The sequence below is a fragment of the Epinephelus fuscoguttatus genome, linkage group LG4 (genome assembly GCF_011397635.1).
Source record: "Epinephelus fuscoguttatus linkage group LG4, E.fuscoguttatus.final_Chr_v1".
In the NCBI taxonomy this organism is placed as follows: domain Eukaryota; kingdom Metazoa; phylum Chordata; class Actinopteri; order Perciformes; family Serranidae; genus Epinephelus; species Epinephelus fuscoguttatus.
In genome coordinates this window covers 45,303,195-45,326,831 of record NC_064755.1, presented here as the reverse complement: position 1 = coordinate 45,326,831, position 23,637 = coordinate 45,303,195, and the positions used below count along the sequence as shown (strand labels likewise).

At 41.9% G+C, this 23,637-nt stretch overlaps 1 protein-coding gene across 4 annotated transcripts in view; it reads right to left on the bottom strand.

Moving 5' to 3' along the window:
- The window catches only part of cadps2 (Ca++-dependent secretion activator 2), a 335,426-nt gene that overhangs the window by 194,633 nt on the left and 117,156 nt on the right, over window positions 1-23,637 (bottom strand). For all 4 annotated transcript variants that reach the window (XM_049574196.1, XM_049574198.1, XM_049574197.1 and 1 more), the window contains exon 3: window positions 17,108-17,440. In XM_049574196.1, the coding sequence (XP_049430153.1) occupies window positions 17,108-17,440 (333 nt within the window). The remainder of the gene's footprint in view (window positions 1-17,107; window positions 17,441-23,637) is intronic.

The window sequence follows — 23,637 nt, the reverse complement described above, 5'->3', positions numbered from 1 at the left end:
ATTTTGTTCAGGTGTTCGCTATATATCTAGGGTATTTTCACTGCTTTACCTTAAAGTTAGAAAGCGATTTCCAACAGGAGAATGAAGCCATTATCACTCTCTTCAAAGCCAGACTCCACTGAGAAAAACAGTGATTTAATATTGCTGAACACAAGAGCTGCTGGTCTACCGCTGCTTCGAACAGCTGTTTTGTTTGTCTATTACTGATTGACTTTGGTGTTTAAAAGGGTTATTGTGGATTCACCAAAGTCACACAAAAACACAAGCAAACTAACTGACTAAGGCAGCAGTGGACCAGCAGCTCCAGTGTTCAGCGAGCTAAAATCATTGTTTTTGTCAATGGAGTCTGGCTTTGAGGAGAGCTTAGGTGGGGAACTGAAGCTGTTAACGGCGTTCCTGTTGGAACGGGCTTTGAAAATACTGTAATATATATTACAGTGTACATATAAACTAAGGCTGCTTTCACACCTGCCCTGTTTGGTTCAGTTCAATCAAACTCAAGTTCGTTTGTCCCCTCAGTGCGGTTCGTTTGGGCAGGTGTGAACACAGCAATCACACTCAGGTGTGAACACAGCAAAACAACCGGACTGAGACCTTCTTGAAGAGGTGGTCTCAGTCCGGTTCCAAAGGAACTCTGGTGCGGTTGGTTTGTGGTGAGAAGGTGTTGCGACCTGGATGTGAAGCAACTGCAGTCACATGACACATTGTTTGGGTTAAACATGAGCATGTTACAGTCCTGGAGGATTATTAATGTGCACCTCCTCCTGTACTGCCTTAATATGCACATTCAGCACATCCAATGCATCAAAACATTGTTTTCTAGTTGGAGCCGCGTTTGCCTCGTTTTCAAACTGTATGCTTTGACTAAAATGAACAATGACAGCAATATAGTCCACGATGAGCAGCGCTAAAATCAACCTGCGTAGTTGTCCCTCCATTGTGACATTAGAAAGTGTCACATTTATCTTGCAAGTGTACTCTTCTTCAACGTTTGCTTTACTTCCTGGATTTTTCCCACATGGAAATTCTGACCAATCAAGAGCAGCTTTCTCACACAAGGCATTTGATCTGGTCCTCTTGTAAATGCTGCCGTGAGAACACCAACCAACTCTAGGCAATTATGATTTCAGACCAAGCAAGACAACTCTAGGTCTGAAAGCACCCTAATATTGATTTTTTGTTTTAGGTAGCTAAAATATATTTCTTTGCTGACCCCTCTCCACAGTATTACAATGCTTAGCTTCCTTGTCAGACTACAGCCTGCTCCACTGTAGGTAATACACCGACTACGGGTAAGTACCCCGCACAACCCCACTTCAAAAAAGTTTTACATTCACCAGACACCACTTTAACTTTCAGCAGAGCAACGTTTCCTCTCAGAACTTCTCTTAAAGTTTCTTCTGACTAAGAAAGTAATTTGTAATTTTATAAAATCAACTGAATTTGCACCAAGAAAGGTTTTACTAACAGTTTTTGTTGAATTCTCTTGTATAATATTTCATGTTTTTGTACTGAATTCTTCCAAAGTCACAGAACACACACACACACACACACACACACACACACACACACACAGAGTGGACTGTCATTGCTGCTTATCCTCGGAGACCAGATGATCTGAACACCTGGACTTTCCCTCCCTCTTCAGCTGTAGGTCTTCCTCAGCTCTATTTTTATCTCCCTCCATCTTTCCCATCACAGACAGAGAAGTGTGCAGCTCTGTGACTCACTCACATCCCTGCACTTTGTATTTTTCATCCTCCTCCTCCTCTCTTCTCAGCTCAAGGACCCTCAATTTTTGTGGATGCGTATTTTGATAAAGTCTGATGACACTTTTCACATGCAAATCAAAATCTTAGAAATTTAAGTCATTTTTGAAAATGATCATTTTTTTATTTTATTCCTTGTGTATCACATCTGAGAACTCAGCATCTTTATCAAAAACACTGCTCTCATGAACACAGTGCGTTTTACTGCCCCTCCCTTACCATAGGTATTTAGCTGCCATTCCAAGTGTAAAAAGCAGAACACTGTCTGACCATTGCCCCAGTGTGTGCCTCTCATACATAGCTGCAGACAGCATTAGCAAACCAGATGAACTGCAGTGGAAATAAGGCGTCATACATGAACAAGATCCCAGAGGCAGTGAACACAACACGTGGGCCTGCCGATAACTGTGCTATATTCAGAGCTGACCAAGATATTTAGAGCTAATGACCAGTAATGTTTAAGAGAACAAACAACAGGGCTACTGCTATGTACTGACACTCCCCCTCAGACACACACACACACGGCGAACCTCACACAGTAGAACAGTCGAGCGTAGACTGTGCCCACACAGTGACTCCCTAAAAGGGCCATAAATGTGACAGTCAAAGCTCGAGCAGACTCCAAGTCTTTCCAGAAGAGACACAGAGTCTGACAGTAGCTCCTCACGGCTGGTTAGCTCTGACTACCAATTGCGGACCCCTCCTATGTCCTGTATTCAGAATAGGAACTGCTCCCATCAGACAGACTCGGCAGGGTTCCAATTAAATACTGGAGACGATTCCTCAGTAGGTATAAAACCTCCTTCATCACTCAGTCAGGGAAAATCCTAAACTCAGGACATAAGGAGGGTGTGGAATAAGGACGCGTGCTGCACGTATGTGAATGCACTGTAAAGCTGCTTTTCCACTGCATGAAAAAAACCTGCTAACACCAGCTAACATCTGGCTTTTAACGTCATGGGAAAGGTTGCAGTCACAGCCAAAGGCACTGACACCTGGATCAAATGACTGTGCAGTAGTCACAGGTATTTATCGGCTCCAGCTCTGATCAGCACTGATCAATCCCAATTAGTCTGCACTGAGTTTTAAAGAGAGATTGAGCACCTTGAAGTTTTTACTGGCCTCCATGCTGCTTATCACTGTTTACTAACCTGTTTGCTGCCGGTCTGTTTTTTTGTTTGTTTTGTTGTGGCAGCAAAGTGGCAGCCTTGGAGGCTGAAAGGTGATCCCAATGTGGACGTGCCAAATACTGCAGCTCCTTGAATGGCCACTTGAGGCTGGCTCCAAAACTGACTCAATCCCCACAGACCTCCATGTTAAAATGTCCAGCTCTACAGCAGAAATAAACATGTTTAGAGCCTGGTACAAAAAACAGCTTTGGCCTCTATAGCTAATTTCCTCCTTCGTGACAAGTATATTTTTATTTCAGTGTGTTTTCAGTTCATGAAAGTAATTGTTATTGGTTACCTAAAAAAGTCTTGCTCAGTGTTTGGTTGTAGGGCTGCTCGATTATGGAAAAAATCATAATCACGATTATTTTGGTCAAAATTGAAATCACAATTATGCAAACAATTATGTGGCACATGTGATGACTTATTTACATGATGGCATGTCATTTCTGTCTCCACATGGTCGCGCGTTTACAATTCTCCTCTGCTCTCTGTATTGCACATGGTGGAGTTTGGCCCTGATGTGCGCACGCACGCACGCACGCACGCACGCACGCACGCACACCAACCTCTCTCGCTCTCCCTCTGCCATTTTCCGCAAGCTGTTTTTGAAATCTTCGGCGATCAGCTGCCCCTCACATTATTCGATTTCACCTGCTTGACTGGCTTGTGGAGTGAACAGAGGAGAGGAGGGGAGGGGGCAGTGTTGCGCATGCATGGCTTCCGGGTGCGTTTGATTTGCATCACAAGACATAATTCATGTTTTCATAATTGTTGAAAGCCCAAATCGTAATCTAGATTAAAATTCGATTAATCGAGCAGCCCTATTTGGTTGTACTAAAAACCCTCTAAAGACGCATGTATACTTGTGTGTCCGCTCTATGCAGAGCCTACGCCATTGCCAGCATTTATACTTGTGCGGTGGTGTGTCTGTGTCACTCTGCAGTTACACCTCCAAAACACTAGCGCTGTAAAGTTGATTCAAAACACACATTAAACACACAGTAAACACACATTAAACATGGCTTAATAGAGACAATAGCAAACAAAAGTACACAAACCAGCTTCACTATAACTCGCAGCATTCACAGACAAACACTTGACTTTTACTGAACACATTTTCCCCACAGATACAACATGCTAACGTTATTAGCACAAGCCTATGGCATTTTACATTGTATAAATTAGCCTAGTGACTTTCCTCTGCTCATATGAAGCCAGGATAAATCACACACAAGACTTAAATGATATTTTTGTGGAGGCTTTATTGTCTTCACAATTTATTGTTTCTTATCTGTGAAATAAATGTCTATAAAAGTTAGAGTAGTTACATTTCTGGAGAGGTGCATGTCAGACTACGGTGTAGGGTACAGGGTAGATTCAACGCAGAGATATAAATCCCGCTTAAGGAGTCAGATGTTCAGTTTCTTATGTTAAGTAAATTTTGTTTTAACAATTTTAAGCCTGTTTTACGCAAGCAAAAATAGCATTAACATTCTCGCAGTTAACCTTAGCTGTAAATGCACCCCACTAACCAAGCTAGCCACTAGAGTTAGGGGTATTGCCACCCTCTCATCCAAATATGGTCACTTCTGGCTCCGAAAATCCAAGATGGCAGCAGCCAAAAATGCCAAACTTGAGGCTTCAAAGCAGGAGTCCACAAACCCATGGGTAATGTCACTGCGGCTACATCCATTATATAATACAGTCTATGGTTTCCAGAGGGATAACTGAAGTAATCTCTAATCATGAATACCAGCTCTGCTCTCTGTTCATGCTACATTGAGCGGTGGTTGTTCTTTCTCCTCCGTGTCCCCTGATCCTTCACACCACATAGCCACAAGACCATGCAACCTACAGTCCGGTGTTTTCTGTCTCCTTTGTTGCATTGTTTAAATTTGTTTAAAGGAGGGGATCTAGCAGAATCCCAGGGAAGGGTAACCATCTTAAAACAACATGTCCTTATTGACAACGAAAAAGTTTTTGGTCATTGCAATCATTCCTCATCGTCAAGAGATCCCTTTACTAACATGCTTCTGTCTTCGTTCTGCTCAGAGATATGTTTAGTTTATCTGAAGGTGACTTGAGTTTTCAGTATTCTGACTTAGACAAAATCACTTGGGTTTGTTGGATCTTGTTTCCACGCTGAGCTGCAGTGGATAAAAACAAAAGGAAGAAACTTTCAGTGCTCATACTCAATTAATGTGTGACCGTCAGACTGCAGACGTGACACACATTATTGGAGCTGTAATCATTAATTAGATCAGTAAACAAGTCTCAACACATCAAGCAACACTGTCAGCCAATTGATTAAAAATATATCTGTTATATTTGACCGAGCAGAGTGTGGTTGAAATGTAACTTTATGCTGGTAGAAAGTGGTACGTGTCAAAGTCTGACGGTCTCAGTGTGCTATTTGCCCAGTGAGCAGTCAGAGAAGGTTCAATGTGACAGACTGAAGGATTCCCTCTGTGCTAATGCTGCAGACAGTGGATATCATCCTGCCTGAAATAACCTGCCTTACAGTTTCAGAGCTGATCTCTACATCTAAAATAAATAAGGGCTGTGATGGTCAGGTGCAAATTTTCCATTCGCTGACAATGTGTTGCAGGTGTGCTGATTCTCACAAAACACAATAAGAGCCTAAAACTGTTCCACTGACCAGACTGACTCATACACAATATGTCTGTATCTTATTGTATCAGTGAATTTTTACTGAATAGCAGCACCACTAATGAAGTTTTGCTATTCTGTGATAAAACCACAGCTCTGATGCAGCCTGAAAGCAATCACTGGAGCACACCGGCATGATTACCCTCCATGGTAATTCTGCCAAAAATACAGATAAATGGCTAAATGGCCTCTTCTCCACTCGACTGGTTCAGGGGGATTTGACTTAACTTAGTTTCGGTGCCAGGTCCTTTTCTCTGTTTCATTTCATACTGTAGACAGTCCCCCTCAGTGTATACAGGACTGTCAGCTGAACATCCCTGGCTCAAGTCAATAATGATAATATAAAAATTAGAGGCTGCTATTGACGGCAGCTCAGCTATTTAAAAATGGCAGGTTTGCAAAGGATGTTCAGCTCCTTTTCTGGGGCTGGGTCGCAGAGGCAGCAGGCTTTGCAAGGAACTCCAGGCGTCCCTCTCCTCAGCGACGCTTTCCAGCTCCTCCTGGGTGACCCGAAGGCGTCCCCAGGCCACATGAGATATGTAATCCCTCCAGTGTGTTCTGGGTCTGCCCTAGTGCCTCCTACCAGTTGGATGTGCCCGGAAAACCTTTGACGAGAGGCTCCCAGGAGGATCCTGATCGGATGTCAGAACCACCTCAACTGGCCCCTTTCAACACAAAAGAGCAGCGGCTCTACTGTGAGCTCCTCACCCTATCTCTGAGGCTAAACCCAACCACCCTACATTGGAAACTTAAATCTGCCCACTGTATCCACCATGGCTGTATAAAGAGAAGTGGATACAGCGTTGGAGACAGGACTCCTATGAAAGCTGCTCATTGGCGCATGAGGCCAAAAATAGACAACTGCTGCTTATAAAATTACCCAGATGATTGGCGCTGCTTCCAAATAACAGAACCCAAAGAGCAGGCACACAAGAGACTTCCACCACCCAAGCCGGCTAATTAGAGCCAGCTGTAGCCCCGGTTTTAACAGATCTGAGGGAAAACTGCATTTTCCTTCTCTGATTTTTATATTATATGTTTGCTGCTTTTCAAATTTATTTTGATTGGCTGCTACCTCAGTCAGGTCTCTCTTGTCAAAGAGATTTTCGATCTAAACAGGACTTCCTGGTTGAATAAAGGCTCATTTAAAAAACAAAAAAACTTCCAAAAAACCCTTCAGTTTTAGTGCTCCGCAAACTTGAATGGGGATAAATTGATTTAATCTCACGGCTCTGCTAGACTTTCCAAATGTTATCGGACCAAATGGCTCAAATCCCAACAGAGACACGAGTCATTTTGCAGGGGTTGTGATACTCAAAAAATTGTATCCACTATTTTACCTCTCTTTCCCAATGCATGTCCATAGGAAAAAGTATTTTGGGGCCCAATGGCATCATGTGACGGGCTTGAAAGCTGCAGTTCCACTGTGAAATCTTATTCACAATCTTATTCTATCGGTCACTAACCAAAGCTCATTACCGTAGGTGTGGGTCAGAACTTCGGTGGACCAGTAAATTGAGAGGTTTGTCTTCAGGCCCATCTCCCTCTTCACTACAATGGCCCAGCGTAAAGCTCACATCACTGCTGACACTGCGCCAAATGGCCTGTGCGTCTCCTGCTCCGTTTTACCCTCACATGTGACCAAGACCTGAAATACTTGAACTCCTTCGCTCAGGGTGGAATCTCTATCCCCACCCAGAGGGGGCAATTCACAGATTTCTGATAGAGAACCATGGCCACAGACTTGGAGGTGCTGACACTGATCCCAGTCGCTTCACATTTGGCTGCAAACCGCCCCAGTGCAGCAGTGTTGAGTCTCTCTGACCAATCAGTGCTCTGCAGTGTTTTAACTCCACCTTCTAGTTATAGGCGTAGCTCGCTTGAAACTTCGACCAAGGTGGTGCCAAAAAAAGTACCAGATACTATCCACAACTTCTGATGGAAAACCAAAAAAGACTGAGTCAAGTTGAGTAGAGCCGTGCAACGGAAAAGCAGCAATTGTCTGCTGTTTGGTGCCTGCTGCTCTTTGAAACACTGAACCAAACAGTAAATGTCATTCAAATAAGATTACAGGTTTCGGGACACTAGAAAGTCCGGGATGTGGTGAAGAGTTTTTGGAGGCAGCCCATCACAGCGTGATTATGATGAAACCCTGGAAACACAAGTGAAACTTTAACATGTGATTAGCTCCTGTTTCTTTTAGAGTCCCCCCCTCTCTTCTCCCCCTTTGGTCTTTCTTCTTCTTCTTCTTCTTCTGTTCTGGCCTCTAATGAAGCAGGACGATAATAGAATCTGTCCTAGCAACAGACACTTTCTCGTTGTTCTACAGGCGAGGATGATGTCTCAATGGGCCATAAAGCAATCTGTAAATGGAAGCTATTTATGTCCACAGCCGGTTACAGCAAAAGGAAACAATCAGAGGAGGAGAATCTCTGAGGATTACTGACGCACCGTTTCCTCTATAGGGTGGGATTCAGACACTGCGAACACTCCTGAACACGTATTTAAAGTCTGTTCACCCAAATGAACAAAGAAAAGAACAGATTTTCTCTCTTCCCTCCAGTGGTATGTCACTGAAAGGACAGCTTTGGTTTGCTTTGTCCATGTCTTGAGGCATCTGTCTCGATAAGGAACAAGCCTGCCCGTTTGGCGTTCAGCTGCGCCTTCCCACCTCCAACGAAAGTCAAAGCCCATATCTCTCCTCTGCCTCTGGATGACTGGCTGCACCATAACGTCTCCACTGCCTCGGCACAACAGCGGAGGAATGAACCCCAAACTGAAGTCAGCACAGCAGAGTCTCTGCCCAGCTTACACCACAGGCTGACACCCACCTTTTTCCAAACAACCACATGCCACGCTGCCACTTATCAGCTTCAAAGAGTAATAAAACAGTACAAAAGACTTTTACTGTAGCACTAAGTATGCTTTTAGTTGATTTTGAGGAATGCACTTCCAAATATTTATAACTTCTAGCTCTTACATATGAAGTTTGGATGCATATACTGTAAGTTTATTTGGACTTTTTTACTTCCTGACGCAGTTTGTGGCACTCAGCCTCAACTCTGCTGCTGCTACTGAAGATGTTCATGTTTAAAACACCTCACAAAGTTTTACTATTCAAACAAATGCTTTGTATTTTCCAAAACAGCTGGACACCGAAGGTTTGATCAAACGTATCAAATGACATTAGGGCTGCAAATGCAATAAGCAACGATGATGTTGAATACTGCACTAACGCTATAACTTGTCATAAATAAACAGATATTCAAGTGTACTCAGCTCTTGATTCGACCTGCAGAGCACCTGTGCTTATACCACATCATCTCTCCTGTTTTCTAAGTATTACCAGATGGCTGACGTGCTCGGTTTTTGAGGCACCGATTCCTCTTTGGCATTTGCACTTTCATCTGCACTCCTCTTGTCACACTTTCATCCTTCAATCATACAGAGCTTTACGGCAGCACTGGACCAATATCCTTGTGTATTCAGCTTTTCTAAATGCAGGAAAACCTGTTAAAAATAGGCCACAGAGTGCTTTCCCTTTGCCAGTGGACCGCAGACAAGTAGGCCTTTCTGTTTTCTTGTGTTTGTTGAAAACAGGTTAATAAACATTAGAAAGCAGCATGGACCCACAGTTTGGATCCACATTCAATTCATAGGAAGACAGATGGTTTACATTACTGCAGCAAAGGGGCTATAATTAGTACCCGGGTATGGTATTTCCATCGCTGTCTATGAGAGCTGATTGGAGCTGGAGCCGATAAATACACATGACGACTGCAGAGGTTGTTGACCCGAGTGAATGCCAACTGTACCTTACCCTTGGTAGGCTGCACGAGAGGGTTTTCCTGAATAAGGACCTCAGCATACAGACCAAGGTTGCAGTCTACCAAGCTATCTGCGTCTCCACCCTACTCTATGGCTGTTAAGTGTATGGGGTCAGATCAGTCTCATTAGGGTCCGGGCAGCTAAGCTGCCAGGACACTATTGTAATCCTAGGTATTCATCTTCTTTCTTCTTCCGAGGAAATCATACTTCCCATGGGTGAAAACTCACCAAACTTTGCACAAAGGTCCAGTCTCATGCCAGATATCCTCAGCTGTAAACTCAAGCCAATAGTCCTGATGGTGGCGCTACAGCAAGCGTCTAAAGTTCAAAACTTTGAAAATTCATAACAAATCAACCATACGTGCTACAACTTCACAACTTTCATCAAACTGTAGCCCCAATACTGAAGAAACTTTTGTACATTTAAACCTATTAAAAATTATGAAGTTCATCACTCTGTTTTTTTCAAAAACTGTAAAACTTCTTAAACCTATCTCCTCCCACAATTTTTGCTCAGTTGACACCAAACTTGCTACAGAGCATCTTCAGACTGTCCTACACAAACTGTTTCTCAGATTTTTGATTTATCAAAAATTGAGCCTACAGTGCATCAAAATGTTTGACTGTAAACGGTACTGTAAACATATACATGCAAATTCTTGCTAAATAAATCTTCAATGTTCATGATAAAAAAAGACAAAATTCTAGAGTCATGGTAGATGATGTGTGGCAAATTTCAGAGTTTTATCTCAAAAACTGATTTTTTGACAGCATTTTGAATTTTGCTTTAATGTGAACAATTGGAGTCAATGTAAAAATGGCAATTTTAAACATCAGTTTTTCACTTATGGAGCAAATCAATCATTGTTACAAACAAATTACCAACATCTCCATGCTGTCTAGATGCAATATGTGTATTTTCAGGTTTTTGTCTTAATAACTGAATTTTTTTACAGTGGTTTCAAATCTGCCTTTCCATGCACGGATGGCTGCTTTCCTACACAACAGTGAATGGCTTACTCAGTTTGTGAAGCCACTGTTGAGTTGCTACTTGCCAATTAGCTCAGAGCGGTAGATGACCGTCTTAGGTTCCAGAGGTTGCGGATTCGAGCCTCAACTGGTGCAGAATCCACATTGTAATGTAAACATCTTCTTGTGCTCCAGCTTATTGCTTAAAATTGCCTGAGCGTGACTGATCACTGTGCAGCATCTTCAAGTCTTTCTTCTGTTAGAAAATCTGCCTTCTCATGCTTGAAAATAAACCAAACTTTGCACAAAGATCCAGTGTCAATACTTCAGTGTGAAACCATCTGAGGCTTCTCACTTTGCACATAGCTCAACTAGTTAAACATCAGTTTTTCACTTACGGAGCTAATCAATCATTGTTAAAATAAATTCCATGCATGGCTGCTAAACCTGCACATCTGGCTTAGTCAATTAGTGAAGCTACACATGAATTGTCACTGACTAATTAGCTCAGTGAGACAGAAACTGATTCTTCGTCTCAGAAGTTGTGAGTTCAAGCCTCAGCTGATGCAAAACGCAGACTGTGTTGCTAAATTCCTAAATCTGTGGATATTCTCATTTGATGAAGCCGCTTGGATAAGAGGCGAAACGTCTTCTAGACAAAATCAAAGTCCAGTTGCCTACGATTTAATTGTTGCCAAAATAAATTCCTAAATGTCTTCCAATTCTTCTGCTTGTTGCTCAGAATTGCCTAAAAATGTCCGGACCCGACCCATCGCTGCGCAGCAGCTATAATTTTATTTTTATTTTTATTTATCCTTTATTTAACCAGGTAAAACTCACTGAGATTTAAAAACCTCTTTTACAAAAGCGACCTGGCTAAGAAAGCAGTGCACAAACAACACCACATAGAATTATACAAACAGCATGAAAATGTACAAATTACAGATTACATAAGGCAAACACAAGAGCTGAAAGATCTCTTTTCTTGATCCTTCAAAACTGATCTGAATTCCCCCAGGCCAATAAGTTCAGTCAGTAATGAATGAACTCACGCAGGGTTTTTCACAACTGCACATGCTCTGGTTCGCAGTTGTATTTCGGACTCACTAATGCACACGCTCTGCTTCACAAATATTATTTTGAGGCACACTTGTAATATAAATTCACAGATCATGCAAATCGCTCAATGTGCATTTACAAACTGCTTCTCATTTGTGAACCTCTCTGTATTTGTGAGAGAAACCTGTGTGGTGAATTTTGAGACTCCCCTGACGTCGCAGGTCAACAAACGTCACCATTAGCTGATAAATCTGTCAATCAAATTTATGATTTTGATTGACAGATTCATCAGTTAATCAGGTGTGTTCGCTTTCAGCCAATCGCGGTGGAAGACAATATATCAGGCCAACAGTAAAGAAAGTGGAACATCTAGTATTAGCCAGTATCACTTACAGGACGATCCAGACTGAGGTCACTGATCCTGTTTCTGAGGACAAACTAGCTGTGTTTTGAGTCTGTTTTAAGGTTCTGCAGCAGACACAGATGAATTCATGTGAGGTTTTAATTGCTGTTATGATTTTATTTTATTGAATCTTTTCTTCACACTCCTGACCTTCTTTTAGACGGCCACTATAGGATGATCAAAACGCAGACACGGTGCTTCAGATTCTTTCAGCCATTAAAGGGCTCTTAATATTATAATGAGACATATACACTTGTTCTTTATCTTACCAGGAGCTGCACTTTATTTCCCTCTATATATGCACTTATTCTTTATCTTTATCATAACATCTCTGTCTTTGACTTGATTGGCCGGTCTTTATTTCTAGTAGGTATATTTAATTTTTAATACTTTCATGTCTTTATTTGCTTTTTACAAATATATTATGAACTGTTTTTAAGCCCTAAACTGTAGACTGCTGCTTATTGCCATCGATGTATGTCTATGTCCTGTGTGTCCAACGCCTGCCGGCTAACCAAATTTCCTTCTAGATATTAATGAAGTTGAACTTTTCCCTCTCACACACACACACACACACACACACACACACACACACACACACGCGCAGAGGAAGAAAAAATATTAAAAGCCAGGCTATAAAACACTACTGACACAAACACCTGTAAGATGACACGTGAATGAACTGAACAAACATCCAGCTGAAGAATCTGTTTTGTTTTTTTTATTCTCCTGTCAAACTGCCGACTGAAAAATGTTGTGAATTCATTTTCGCGGCAGCCTGTGAACTTTAATTTGACCTTTAAGTTTCAGCAGATGGAAGATGACTGAGGTCCTGCAGGTCAGGAGACAGACTGTGAGGGACTCAACAAGTCCTGCACCAATCAGGCCTGAAGACTGAACACACGGGCTGAATGGTGGGAATAATTATCAGAGGTCAGAGGTCAGCAGCTCTCCTGCAGCTGGTCTGAGAGACTCTGTGTTTGTATCAAGACCCATTCTACAGTAACATTAATACTGACTCTACTGATCAACAAATACTTTCCAAACACTGTCCGTATATTCATGTCTGTTCTCTCACAGCTGCACGAATCTGCTGTAATTTTATTGTTCTCTCCTTAACTAATCCACCTTTCAAAGTGACTAAATTTAGGTTTAAATCTGTAGTTTGCAGTCTGATCAAGACAGATATTTAATGTGCACAGTTTCAAAGCCCAAACCTCCCCCAGTCACATCCTGCTACACACAAAGTGTTTGCCTAAAATGGTTCATTTAAAACATTTGCTTCAGTCATGTGTTCCCACAGAGACTTGAACCTGCAGCTGGTTACCTAGCAACAAGACGCAGACAAGACCCAGACATCAGATTCCCACTGAGACAACATGAAGGAACTGGAATCATGCAAACGAGTCTAACCTGCAAACAGCTGCCACATTTCTCATTATGATTTCATTATCAGCATTATCATATTACTGATAGGGTTATTAAACTCACAGGTTTTCTGTAATTTTAACATTCCAGTTAGAATCTGTCCGTCTTGTAGACTGATCAATTGATTTTACTCAAAAGGATAAAGTACAGTACACAACAGAGCTGGGTCGATTTCTGGTTTTGTCAGTCCAGTCTAGTGTTTGAATTGAAACTGGTTTGATTTGATGCAAACTGGCTGAATCCCGTTTGTCATTATGATACTTTCTGGCAACTTAAAAGTAGCCTACATTGTCGACCTGTGCTGAAGGCGTTAAAGCATTTGTGATAAGCAATATGACAATGTGATTAATATATATTACGTTTAGAAACAGACTTACGGAGCCACCAGAGTCCGACAGGCCATGTGCAGTTTACACTGTGTCCTAACCGGATGTGATGCGAGCGACGCGGCGCGCTGTTTTGGGCTGAACCTTTGTTGGACACTCGTTGTATTTTTATTCTATTGCTTACATTGGTAAGGCAGTAATGGACGAGGAACGGCTGATTCATGAAGTTTAAATGACGAATTATCTGCAGGAACCTCTTATTGCACCACAAAAAGCTAAATAAGTTGGCAGCTGGCTGGAGGGAGATCGTCATGACGATGAACATTTCTTGTAATAACTGTTTGGGATGCTAGTTTGTTTTACAAAGTGGAGATATCTCTAAGTTACTAAAAAAAACTCATCCATCTTTTCAGTGGTTACTCTGAGACCACGGCTGCTGGGTGAAGTGGTTTGTTTACATGACATGACAGAGTTCCATATTTAAAGGATTCAGTGTGGAAAGAGGGCATCTGATGTAGCGTGATGTGACTTGACACTGTGACGCTCACATTCAGTTATGACAGAACGTTACTGCCGAGCTGAGCCCAGGCCAGCAACATGAGGAAGGTCAAATTTCAGTAGAGGTGGGAGGAAGGACAAGTGATGCATGTTGTTTGTTTGATAGACACTTTATGTGTTTTTGAGATGATGAGAGGAGACATGACAGTTGGCCTCTGAAAGTAACTGAAACTGCACTAATATGCTGCAGGTGGGGCAGTGCGCCATTTATAGCTGAACTTTAAACGGACACCCTGCTTCTGTTTATTCCTGTCGCTCTTGTCAGTTTTAGGTGTGAGAAAGAATAGTATCAGTAACACTGTTAACACTGTGCTACATTACAGAGAAATACAAACCGTACTAATGAACCTTCATTAAAGGGAAATTTCGGTTTATTTCAACCTGTCTCATATCGTCCTAAATTTGTTTCAAGTGACTAGTGACATAAAAATAATAGTTAGCATGTTAGCCGTTAGCCTAGATACAGCCGGGGCGCATAGTAGCGTCAGACCTGTTAAAACGTAAGTGAACGGGCAACCTTCAAGTGCAAAGTTAGTCCACTAAACAAGCTTTTTTTCCACAAAGACCGCCTCATATCGTTAGGATAAATGTCAGAGAACATATAGAAAACGACATGTAAACGTGTTGTCGTACCTTACTGGTGTGCTGCCATGTTTGTTTACCATTTAGCTCTGCTTTCCAAAGCGCGGCTGAAATATATCTGGCGAGCTCTAGATGAAGCCCAGCTGGATACTACTCCAGGTGGAGGTGTCTCGTCCTCGGTCACATCCAGACCTTGAAAATAAGGCTGCAACCAGTCCCATTCCTTGCACCAGAGGCATTCCTCTTCTGTGGGCACTGGGGCACAGCATTCACAGGTACACCACCAATCTCCAGAGCTACGCAGCCTTGCAGCAGCCATTCCTCCTCTCTCGTCCTCTACCTGTTGCACCTCTCTCTCTCCTCCTCCGTTCTTCAATTTCACAAAGCTCTTCGTCAGTGCATTCTGGCTCAAATAAATAAGGGCGGCCATCAAACTCTGCAAAATCAAATTCCTCCTCCACAAAGTCAAAGTCTGGCAAAAAGTCAGCCATTATTCTATAAATCTTTCATAAAATAAATGAATCAACTTTTCAGGCTACTGTCCGGTTCTGCCTTCCAGCTGTTGCTGCTTGTTCTCGCGAGATTTCGGCCACGCTTTGGAAAGCAGAGCTAGATGGTAAACAAACATGGCAGCACACCGGTAAGGTAAGACAACATGTTTACATGTTGTTTTCTATATGTTCTCTGACATTTATCCTAACAATATGAGGCGGTCTTTGTGGAAAAAAAGCTTGTTTAGTGGACTAACTTTGCACTTGAAGGTTGCCCGTTCACTTACGTTTTAACAGGTCTGACGCTACTATGCGCCCCGGCTGTATCTAGGCTAACAGCTAACATGCTAACTATTATTTCTATGTCACTAGTCACTTTAAACAAATTTAGGACGATAGGAGACAGGTTGAAATAAACCGAAATTTCCCTTTAATATAGGCCTGTATTTTATCTCCAAGTGCACGTCACACACTGAGCGAGCCGCCTGTTAATGACGCTGTGGGCTAATGGGCATGTAGCTACTTCCATGTTTCAGATGATATGTCATGTTTGTAGTCGACCAATGAAGATGAGTTTACATATCACCTTGGGTTCGTCCTTCACCTTCTCAAAATGATCCCACACTTTGGATTTCCTGCCCGACATGTTATTAACTAGCCTGTGGAATAACCGCAGGTACCAGCCCTGGAGATTAACCTGACTCCTGTCTGACTGCTGAGCGTGGACACTTCCTGTGTCTGTCCTTTCAAAGTAAAGTCACACATGCTCCAGTCATACAGGTTTGGATTCACTGTGACAAGGTGCAGCTCCTGATAGAGTTTTAAGTTTGTTTATTGTTTCTTTTTTTCTGCTACGAAGCGACCAATGAAATCTTGCTGACTGATAATAATAATGTTTGGTGGACTATCAGGGGGCGGCCCTACGTGCTGCTATGGGTGTTGTCATTATTAACTTAGTGTGGTGTGATGGTTGTTTAAAAAGCCTAAAGATCCCAGCCAGCATGTTGTAAGACATAAAAAAATTGTTTTCATTTTGTTGTTTGTAATCTATCATTCTTTGGTGTACCACTGTTCAGTCTTGTTGTCTACTTATTGTTGTAAGTTGCTTGCAGTTGTGTGTAGCTCTATTGCCCAAGCAGAGTCTTCCCTTGGGGACATTTTGGGTACATTTTATCTTGTGATACTAATTTGTGTCTCACATATTTTTTCCTCAGAGGCAGAAGAAGGATTATAACTCATTTTTCATTTACTGTCCTGTCTTTCTGTGTAGCTTCTTCTGACTCACTGTAAACCTAAAAACTCGTGTTCAGGGTGAGGTCAGTGCCACTACACGCCACTTTCTTCCTCATTTTACGATCTTCATCTTCAGTCCAAGTGCATGTCAGCGCTCCTACTGTACATGTGAAAGTAACACTGGATGGTGCTCACTGTGTAGATCCACTGACCATCTAATTACTGAGCAGCAGTGTGCTGAGACACTGAGACCTTCATGATGTTCTGCAGAGTCTGCTGCTAATGAGGCCGCTTGCCCGTCAAAATTCACCTCATGATCCGAGTTAAATTCATTTTTAATCAGAGTTGTAAAAGTACAAGAAATGTCAGGTCTAATAAGGAGGCAGAGGGTCTGAAGGTCAACGAGGTGCAAAAGAAAAGGAGAAAAAATAAACATACTGATTTTATATTTGTTGAGAGAAGTTTTTTTCTTCATATGTTTTAAGACAGTCAGAGTTTCCCTTCAGCGGCATCTAGTGGACATTTGAGGAACGACAGCAGCATTCTTCATCATTAAGCCTGAGTTAGTCGCTCTACACGCGAGTATTCAGTGTGTAAATGTTTCCCTCTGGTGGCTCACCTGGCAGGCGTTGTACAGCAGCTGGTGCTCGAACTTGCGGATGCCGAGGATCTGCTGGAACATCTCGTACAGCTGCTCTTTGCTGAGGATGAGCTCTGACACGGCGCTGAGGTGCGCCCGCTGTGGCTGACGACGCATGTCCTCGTCCCCCCTGTAGATGGCATCGTACTTGGCGATCCAGGAGCTCAGCACCGTCTCTTTGCTCAGGCCGTCGATCTCCGGGAGGCTGCGGACGCGTCGCTCGATGTTCTTCTTGAAGACTTCGCGGAAGTCGTTGGCCGAGCAGCCGCCGCTCTGAACCATCCGGGACACGCGCTCGCTCTTCAGGAAGCCCTGCCAAGGAGAGAGATGCAGAACAATAAGCACTTCAGAATGACAACACAGATGTTAGCGATTTGTTTCGCCTATATTTACTGTGGGTCGACCAGGACACCAGACAGATCTTCCCAACACTTCCAGCAACTAGTTTGATGATTGCTAAAATAATTTAATTTTTTTCTGAGGAAAAAAAAAATCCAAATTCTCAGATTCTACCTTGTGAAAATTTTCCAGTGTCTTTCCTCCTCTCTAGTGAACTGAATACATTTGGGTTGTTGACAAAAAGACATTTGAGGACGTCATCTTGGGCTTTGAGAAACACTGATCATCACTATTCTCCATTTTCTGACATTTTATGGACCAAGTAACTCATAGATTGATCCAGAAAACATACGTTCTGAGACGGTTATTGGACCGTGAAAATCTCATACTGTTGGACACGTATCCCTATAAATTACAACTTGTGCTGCTATAATGCTGTGTGAATTATTTACCCCCAAAATCAAAAGTGTCTTCAGTTATTTTTAGGACGTTCTCCCTGATCAAACAGTGAGAGCCTCCTCTTTAGATGTTTTATGAATACGTCCTAAACCTGAGACGGGATGGAGCTCAGCTCAAAAGGAATATAAGTTACTATCAAATTCCAAACCTCGACTGGTTTTATGCTTAATTTACACACTGCTATAATGGAAACAGTGGCTTCCAATTCCTTTTATTTAGATTTGAGCACTTCTAGGAAAAATACTCAAAGTTAGAAACTCTTAAGAAATTAATGGATAAATGCCATTTTTCCACCCTCTGTTCAAACATGTGAGACTTCAATTATAAAAACACTCAGCGGTCAAACTGTCCTGTCCTCCGCCATACACTGACTCAGAGGGTCTAATGTTAAACACTCAGGTTCATTCACATTGGTGACTTTTGGCAGAAGGTCCTTATCCAGAGCGGCGCTCGCTGAGTCTGACAGAAGAATAAGTGGCTCAGACTGAAGCAGCGGCAGCAGCTCAGTGTGACATTAAACAGTCTCTCAGCTGGCTGCTTCACCTCCTCCTGTTAGTCGCTCTGAGACTGTGAGCAGCACAACATCAGTGAGAAAATGATTCATCTAATGGAGGCCAAGAGCTCAGAGAGCAGCAGCTGAGGACAGTCTGAAGAGACAAACATGTACCAACATCAAACTACGTTAAAACATTTCACATCTTCAGCCTCTTTCCTCCACTGATGTGCACAAATCCATGTCCTTGGAGTTTTTGATGGGATCAACCCAAACTCTGCTGTGCTTGGCAAACGTCAAACTTCAAAATCTACGATTTTCTTTATATAATGTTAAAAACAAACAAAAACAGATTCTGCTAAACTTTGTTAAAGTTATGTTGTGTATCACCAGGTTTTACTTTTTGAGATCTGCCCAGCTGAAACCAATCAGTATTTCAAAAATCCAAATAACCTATTATTTTTTTATGCAAATATGAATTTATCCAACACGTAAAATGTCTTATGAAGATCCTTAAAGGTACACTATTAAATGTATACTAGGGATACTATAGGTAACTACGAAGAGAGAGTAAATGCACGTTTTATACCAACTCACACCACACAAAATAAAGTGAATAAATAGAGATGTACACATCAGCATCGGCCAATTTTCACCTTGTTGACTGCCGTCTGCCTATCAGCAAATAAGATGACATTCACTGATGGCAGTGGCCGATGGTTTTCCTGTTGTGTCACATTAATTTTATGCAGGATAAAAAGCAGGGCTTGAGACTAGAGGCATTCTGTCATCCTGCATACAAGAGAAAACTTGTTTGGCATGAACAGAAATCTCTCTACATTGTGAACAACATATCTGTGTTAAAATCTGCAGGAGAGCTAGTTAACGTTAGCTGTTAGCAGCTGCTGGCCAGAACTAACAGCTGACGGAGGCGGCACTGAGTTATATTATGATGCATTCAAGTTCTATTCAGTAAAGAGGAGTATTGGGCGAAGGTAAATTAGAACATTGTCATGATGTGTTCAAATGTGATTTGCAAAAATGTATTTTTTTGGTGAGAAACTTGAATAAATCAGCTGTTTTAAGGAGACATTTGTTGATGTTTTCACAGCAATATGAAACAGATATTAGAGAGGAATAATACGATATGATATACATAATAAAAACACTTTTAAAACAGTTATTTTTCTTAAAAATGTTTTCATGCAAAAGAAGGTTATCTTAAAGGTTGTTTCATAAATGTGAATGATTGAGTTTTTTCCTAATAAATGTTTCTTTGTTTCCCTGGGGAAAAGGGGGGATACATAAATAAAACAAAATAAACAACAATCTGTATGAATATTGTTCAAATTGTTATTTTAATTATTCAACCGGGGTATCAGCTCAGAGTTTCACAATTGTTGCATTAATAAGAGCAAACAAACTAAGAGAAAACAAATAAAGAGTTTTATCAACTACAGAAAAACAAAAAAGATCCAATTATAAGGCGCTGAGGAGATCAATCCTCTCACATCAGATCAGTCTATTAAAACATTTTTTCCTCTCGCAGTGACTGGAGCAAAAAAAATAAAATCTTGTAATAATAATTTGTCAAACAGTCTGTCACCAATAGATAGGAGGTTTTACTCCTTAAAAAACTTCCTTTGTCTACTTTCAGCCAAAATGTCCTGTGAAACTTTTTGGAGCAAAACACTGAACCCTTAACTGTGGTTCACTCAGGGTAAATTCTTGAGGATCAGAGAGTTAAATACATAATGTGTAAAATGGGAAAGTTATTAAAAGAATAAAACTGCACTCAAGTTATGACCCTGTAAAAACCATGTAGCAGTCAAACACTCCTGGGAGCCATGTGCAGGTACAAGTCATGAAAGTGAAACGACCCGGCCAGACCCTCATGCAATCATTTTGGATTTATGAAGCCCGGTGGGATGAAAACACAGGTTATAATGTGGCCTTCAGCGTGCAGAGAGTTTCTGTGATTATACATAATGAATAAGTTCTCCAGGGGTAAAACCACTGACAGAGTCTGCAGACATAAACAGATCAGTGAAGAAGCAAAGAGAAAGTTATCAGACGTCTCATTTATTCTATGTTAGTGCTCAGAAATGAGTTATTAATCTATGATTAAATTATAATAATGCAATAATCTTTATTAAAGGAAGATAAAATGCTAATAAAAGCTGTTTGTGTATATTTCTTTAATTTTTCAAAGTCAAATGAACTTTTTTAATCTAAGTGCAGCTGCAGTAATCATTTAATAAATGATGTGCTCCTTAATTTCTTAATAACAACAGTTCATCTGAAGAAACTAAAACCAACAATAAACTCATCTACCAACATGTATTGTGGATGTTGCACTGAGTGATGACAACTGTTGTTTATTACAAAATCAAAAGTGAGTCTGAGAGCAGCTCTGTGTCGCGCTGACATGTCCCCTGTTTAGATGAGACAAACAACAGCAATCAGCAGCTGACCTGAGTGCTGATAAACAACCTAAATAATCAAACTATAGTTTGTTTCAAAGGCAGAGTGGTGATAAATAAGTGAAACAACAAATACTTGGTGAATACTCCTCTTCATTATTACTTAAGCGTTACATTTTAATGATCTGTAAATTCACCAATCAGACAAAACATTCAAAGCACTGACAGGTGAAGTGAATAACTTTGATTATTTTGTTCCAATGCATTGTTCTGCTGGGAAACCTTTGGTTCTGGCATTCATGTGGACACCACCTGATATGTTCCACCCTGTTGCAGACCCCCCCCCCCCCCCTCATGGCAACAGTGCTCCCCAATGGCAGTGGCCCCCCGGCAGGATAATGCACCATGCCACACTGCAAACATTGCTCACGAATGGCCCAAAAAAACCTCAAAGTGTCAACCTGGCCTCCAAATTCCCCAGATCCCAAACTGAATGAGCATCTGTGGCACGTGCCATCAACCCACCTCACAACCAACTGGACTAAATGGGTCTGGTGCCAACGCGCTGGTGCCAGACACCGCAGGACACTCCCAGAGATCCTGTGTCCGAGCCAAGTCCGATCCAGGGAGGCCCCACCTTGGATTAGGGGTACATCTGTGGCACCGGCACATCACAAGCAGAGCAGATTGGGACCTGGGAAATTTAGAAGCCAGGTCGACACCTTGAGCTTTTTGTCACGCTCCACAGGCCATTTCGAAACAGTTTCTGTAGTGTGGCACTGCTGGAAAAATGGCCTTTCAATAACACAGTAGAAAGACACAAATACTTTTGAAATAGGTGCAACAGAACCAGAGAAAACAGAGAAAAAGGATGCTTTAGCTCAAGAGAGAGAAAACCTACAACTACCAGAATGCACTCTGCTACACAGAACCAAAAAACACTCCCGCTGGTGGGTGATGTCATGTGAAGACGTACGTTTGAAACAATGGCGGCCGGCTGGCAAGAAATGATCTCATATCACAGTTAAACAGTAAAACATGTTTCTGAAAACATTTTCGCCAGCTCAACAGCAGAAGCTTGGTTTGTATTTGATCAGCGCTGCCTAGTGTCACAGTTTGACCTCCGTTTTTTCCGCCTTCATTTTCACTGTTCAGGAAACAGTGTGCCGCCCACTTCCTGTTCACAAACTGTCACTATTACAGCTAAACACGGCACTTCAATATGTTTCTAAAAACACTGTAGGCGAGACACAGTTTGACGCACACTGACTAGTTTTGCTGCTTGATCAGATTTCGGTCTGAGTTTGAGAGAGAGGGCGGATCTGTCTCTTGGGAAGAACTGCAGCCAGAAGTACAGGCTGTAATTTGAGCAATTACATACTACCCACACTGTTTTGACACAAAGCTGGTTGAAAATCAGCAAAGTGTCCTTTTAAAGGTCCAGTGGGTAGGATTTAGGGGGAAATATTGGCAGAATGGAATTTAATATAATAAGTATGTTTCCTTTGGGGTAAAATCCCCTGAAAATAAGAATTATAGGGCGCAGGTCCTCGTCTACAGAGATCGGCATGTTGCTCGGACATGTTTCTACAGTAGCCCAGAGCAGACAAACCAAACACTGGCTCCAGATAGATCTATTCGTGTTTTTACGTCAGCCACTAAAACCCCACCTGTGACATGCAGTGTCTGAACAATTGTGATTAGTAACCTGAAACTGCTTCATTCACTACTGGTTTAAATCAGCTGGTCTGTTTGTTTTGGAGAGGAGACGACCTCTGTGGAGGATTTGGCTCCTGGTGCAAACCTCCTGAACAATGAACACTGACAGAACTCTAACCAGGAGAAGTTTCAGCTGGTTGCAATCTACAGTCCTCGCTGCTAGACGCTATCAAATTTCCCTAAATCTCACACACTGTTCCTTAAACTGATTATTTCACCTTGTCTCTGAACAGGACGCTACTCCTGCGTAGTCCCGTGCCAGTCCCAGAGTTGCCTCTACCATTATATTGACCCCACCTATTGGACCCCCTGATTCACCTGACCACCAGGTCATCGTCCCTGTATCATGTGTAGTTTAAGTACTGTGTTTCTGAATGTTGTGATGTTCTGTTAGACTGATGATCTCTTTATGGGATATCTGTCAAAGACTGCATGTCATTTTCTTCAGCTGAAGCAAAGCTGCAGCAAGACACACTTTCAAGAACCCTGTAGTGTCTGATAAAAAGCTAAAGCAGTGAAAAATATTTACTCTTTGAAAGAGACAAACACCATCAAGCTGGTGGCCAAGGCGATGCAGAGCAACACAAATGCTGGACTATTGTACGTTTCCACAAACCACAGATTTTAAATTTATACATTATTATGCAGCAGATAATGATGAAACTTTATGTTTCAATATATGCTTATGTTTAGACACAAACACCACTTGGTTATGGTTATGAAAAGATCCTGATTCGCCTTAAAATACCCAGCTTTGGTGCCACAATCACGGGAAGAAATGCTGCGATGTCTCACTACAGAACACCTGCTTTTATTATGTGTTGGTCTTGGACAGCAGTCTGCAGCTTGGCCGCTGTCTCTATTGCCCCATCCACCCTGCTGTCCACCTCCTGAAGACAATCCCAGTTCATATACAAGCAATCAGAATGACATCAAATTAGAAACCTTGATATTATATGTATGAGACATACAAATATAATGTGTCTGTGGTTTGCAGGAACCTACAATGCCAATGTTTTCTCCTGGCGACTGGCTGTGCAGAGACCTTAAAATGACTCCTTTAATTTATTGTAATT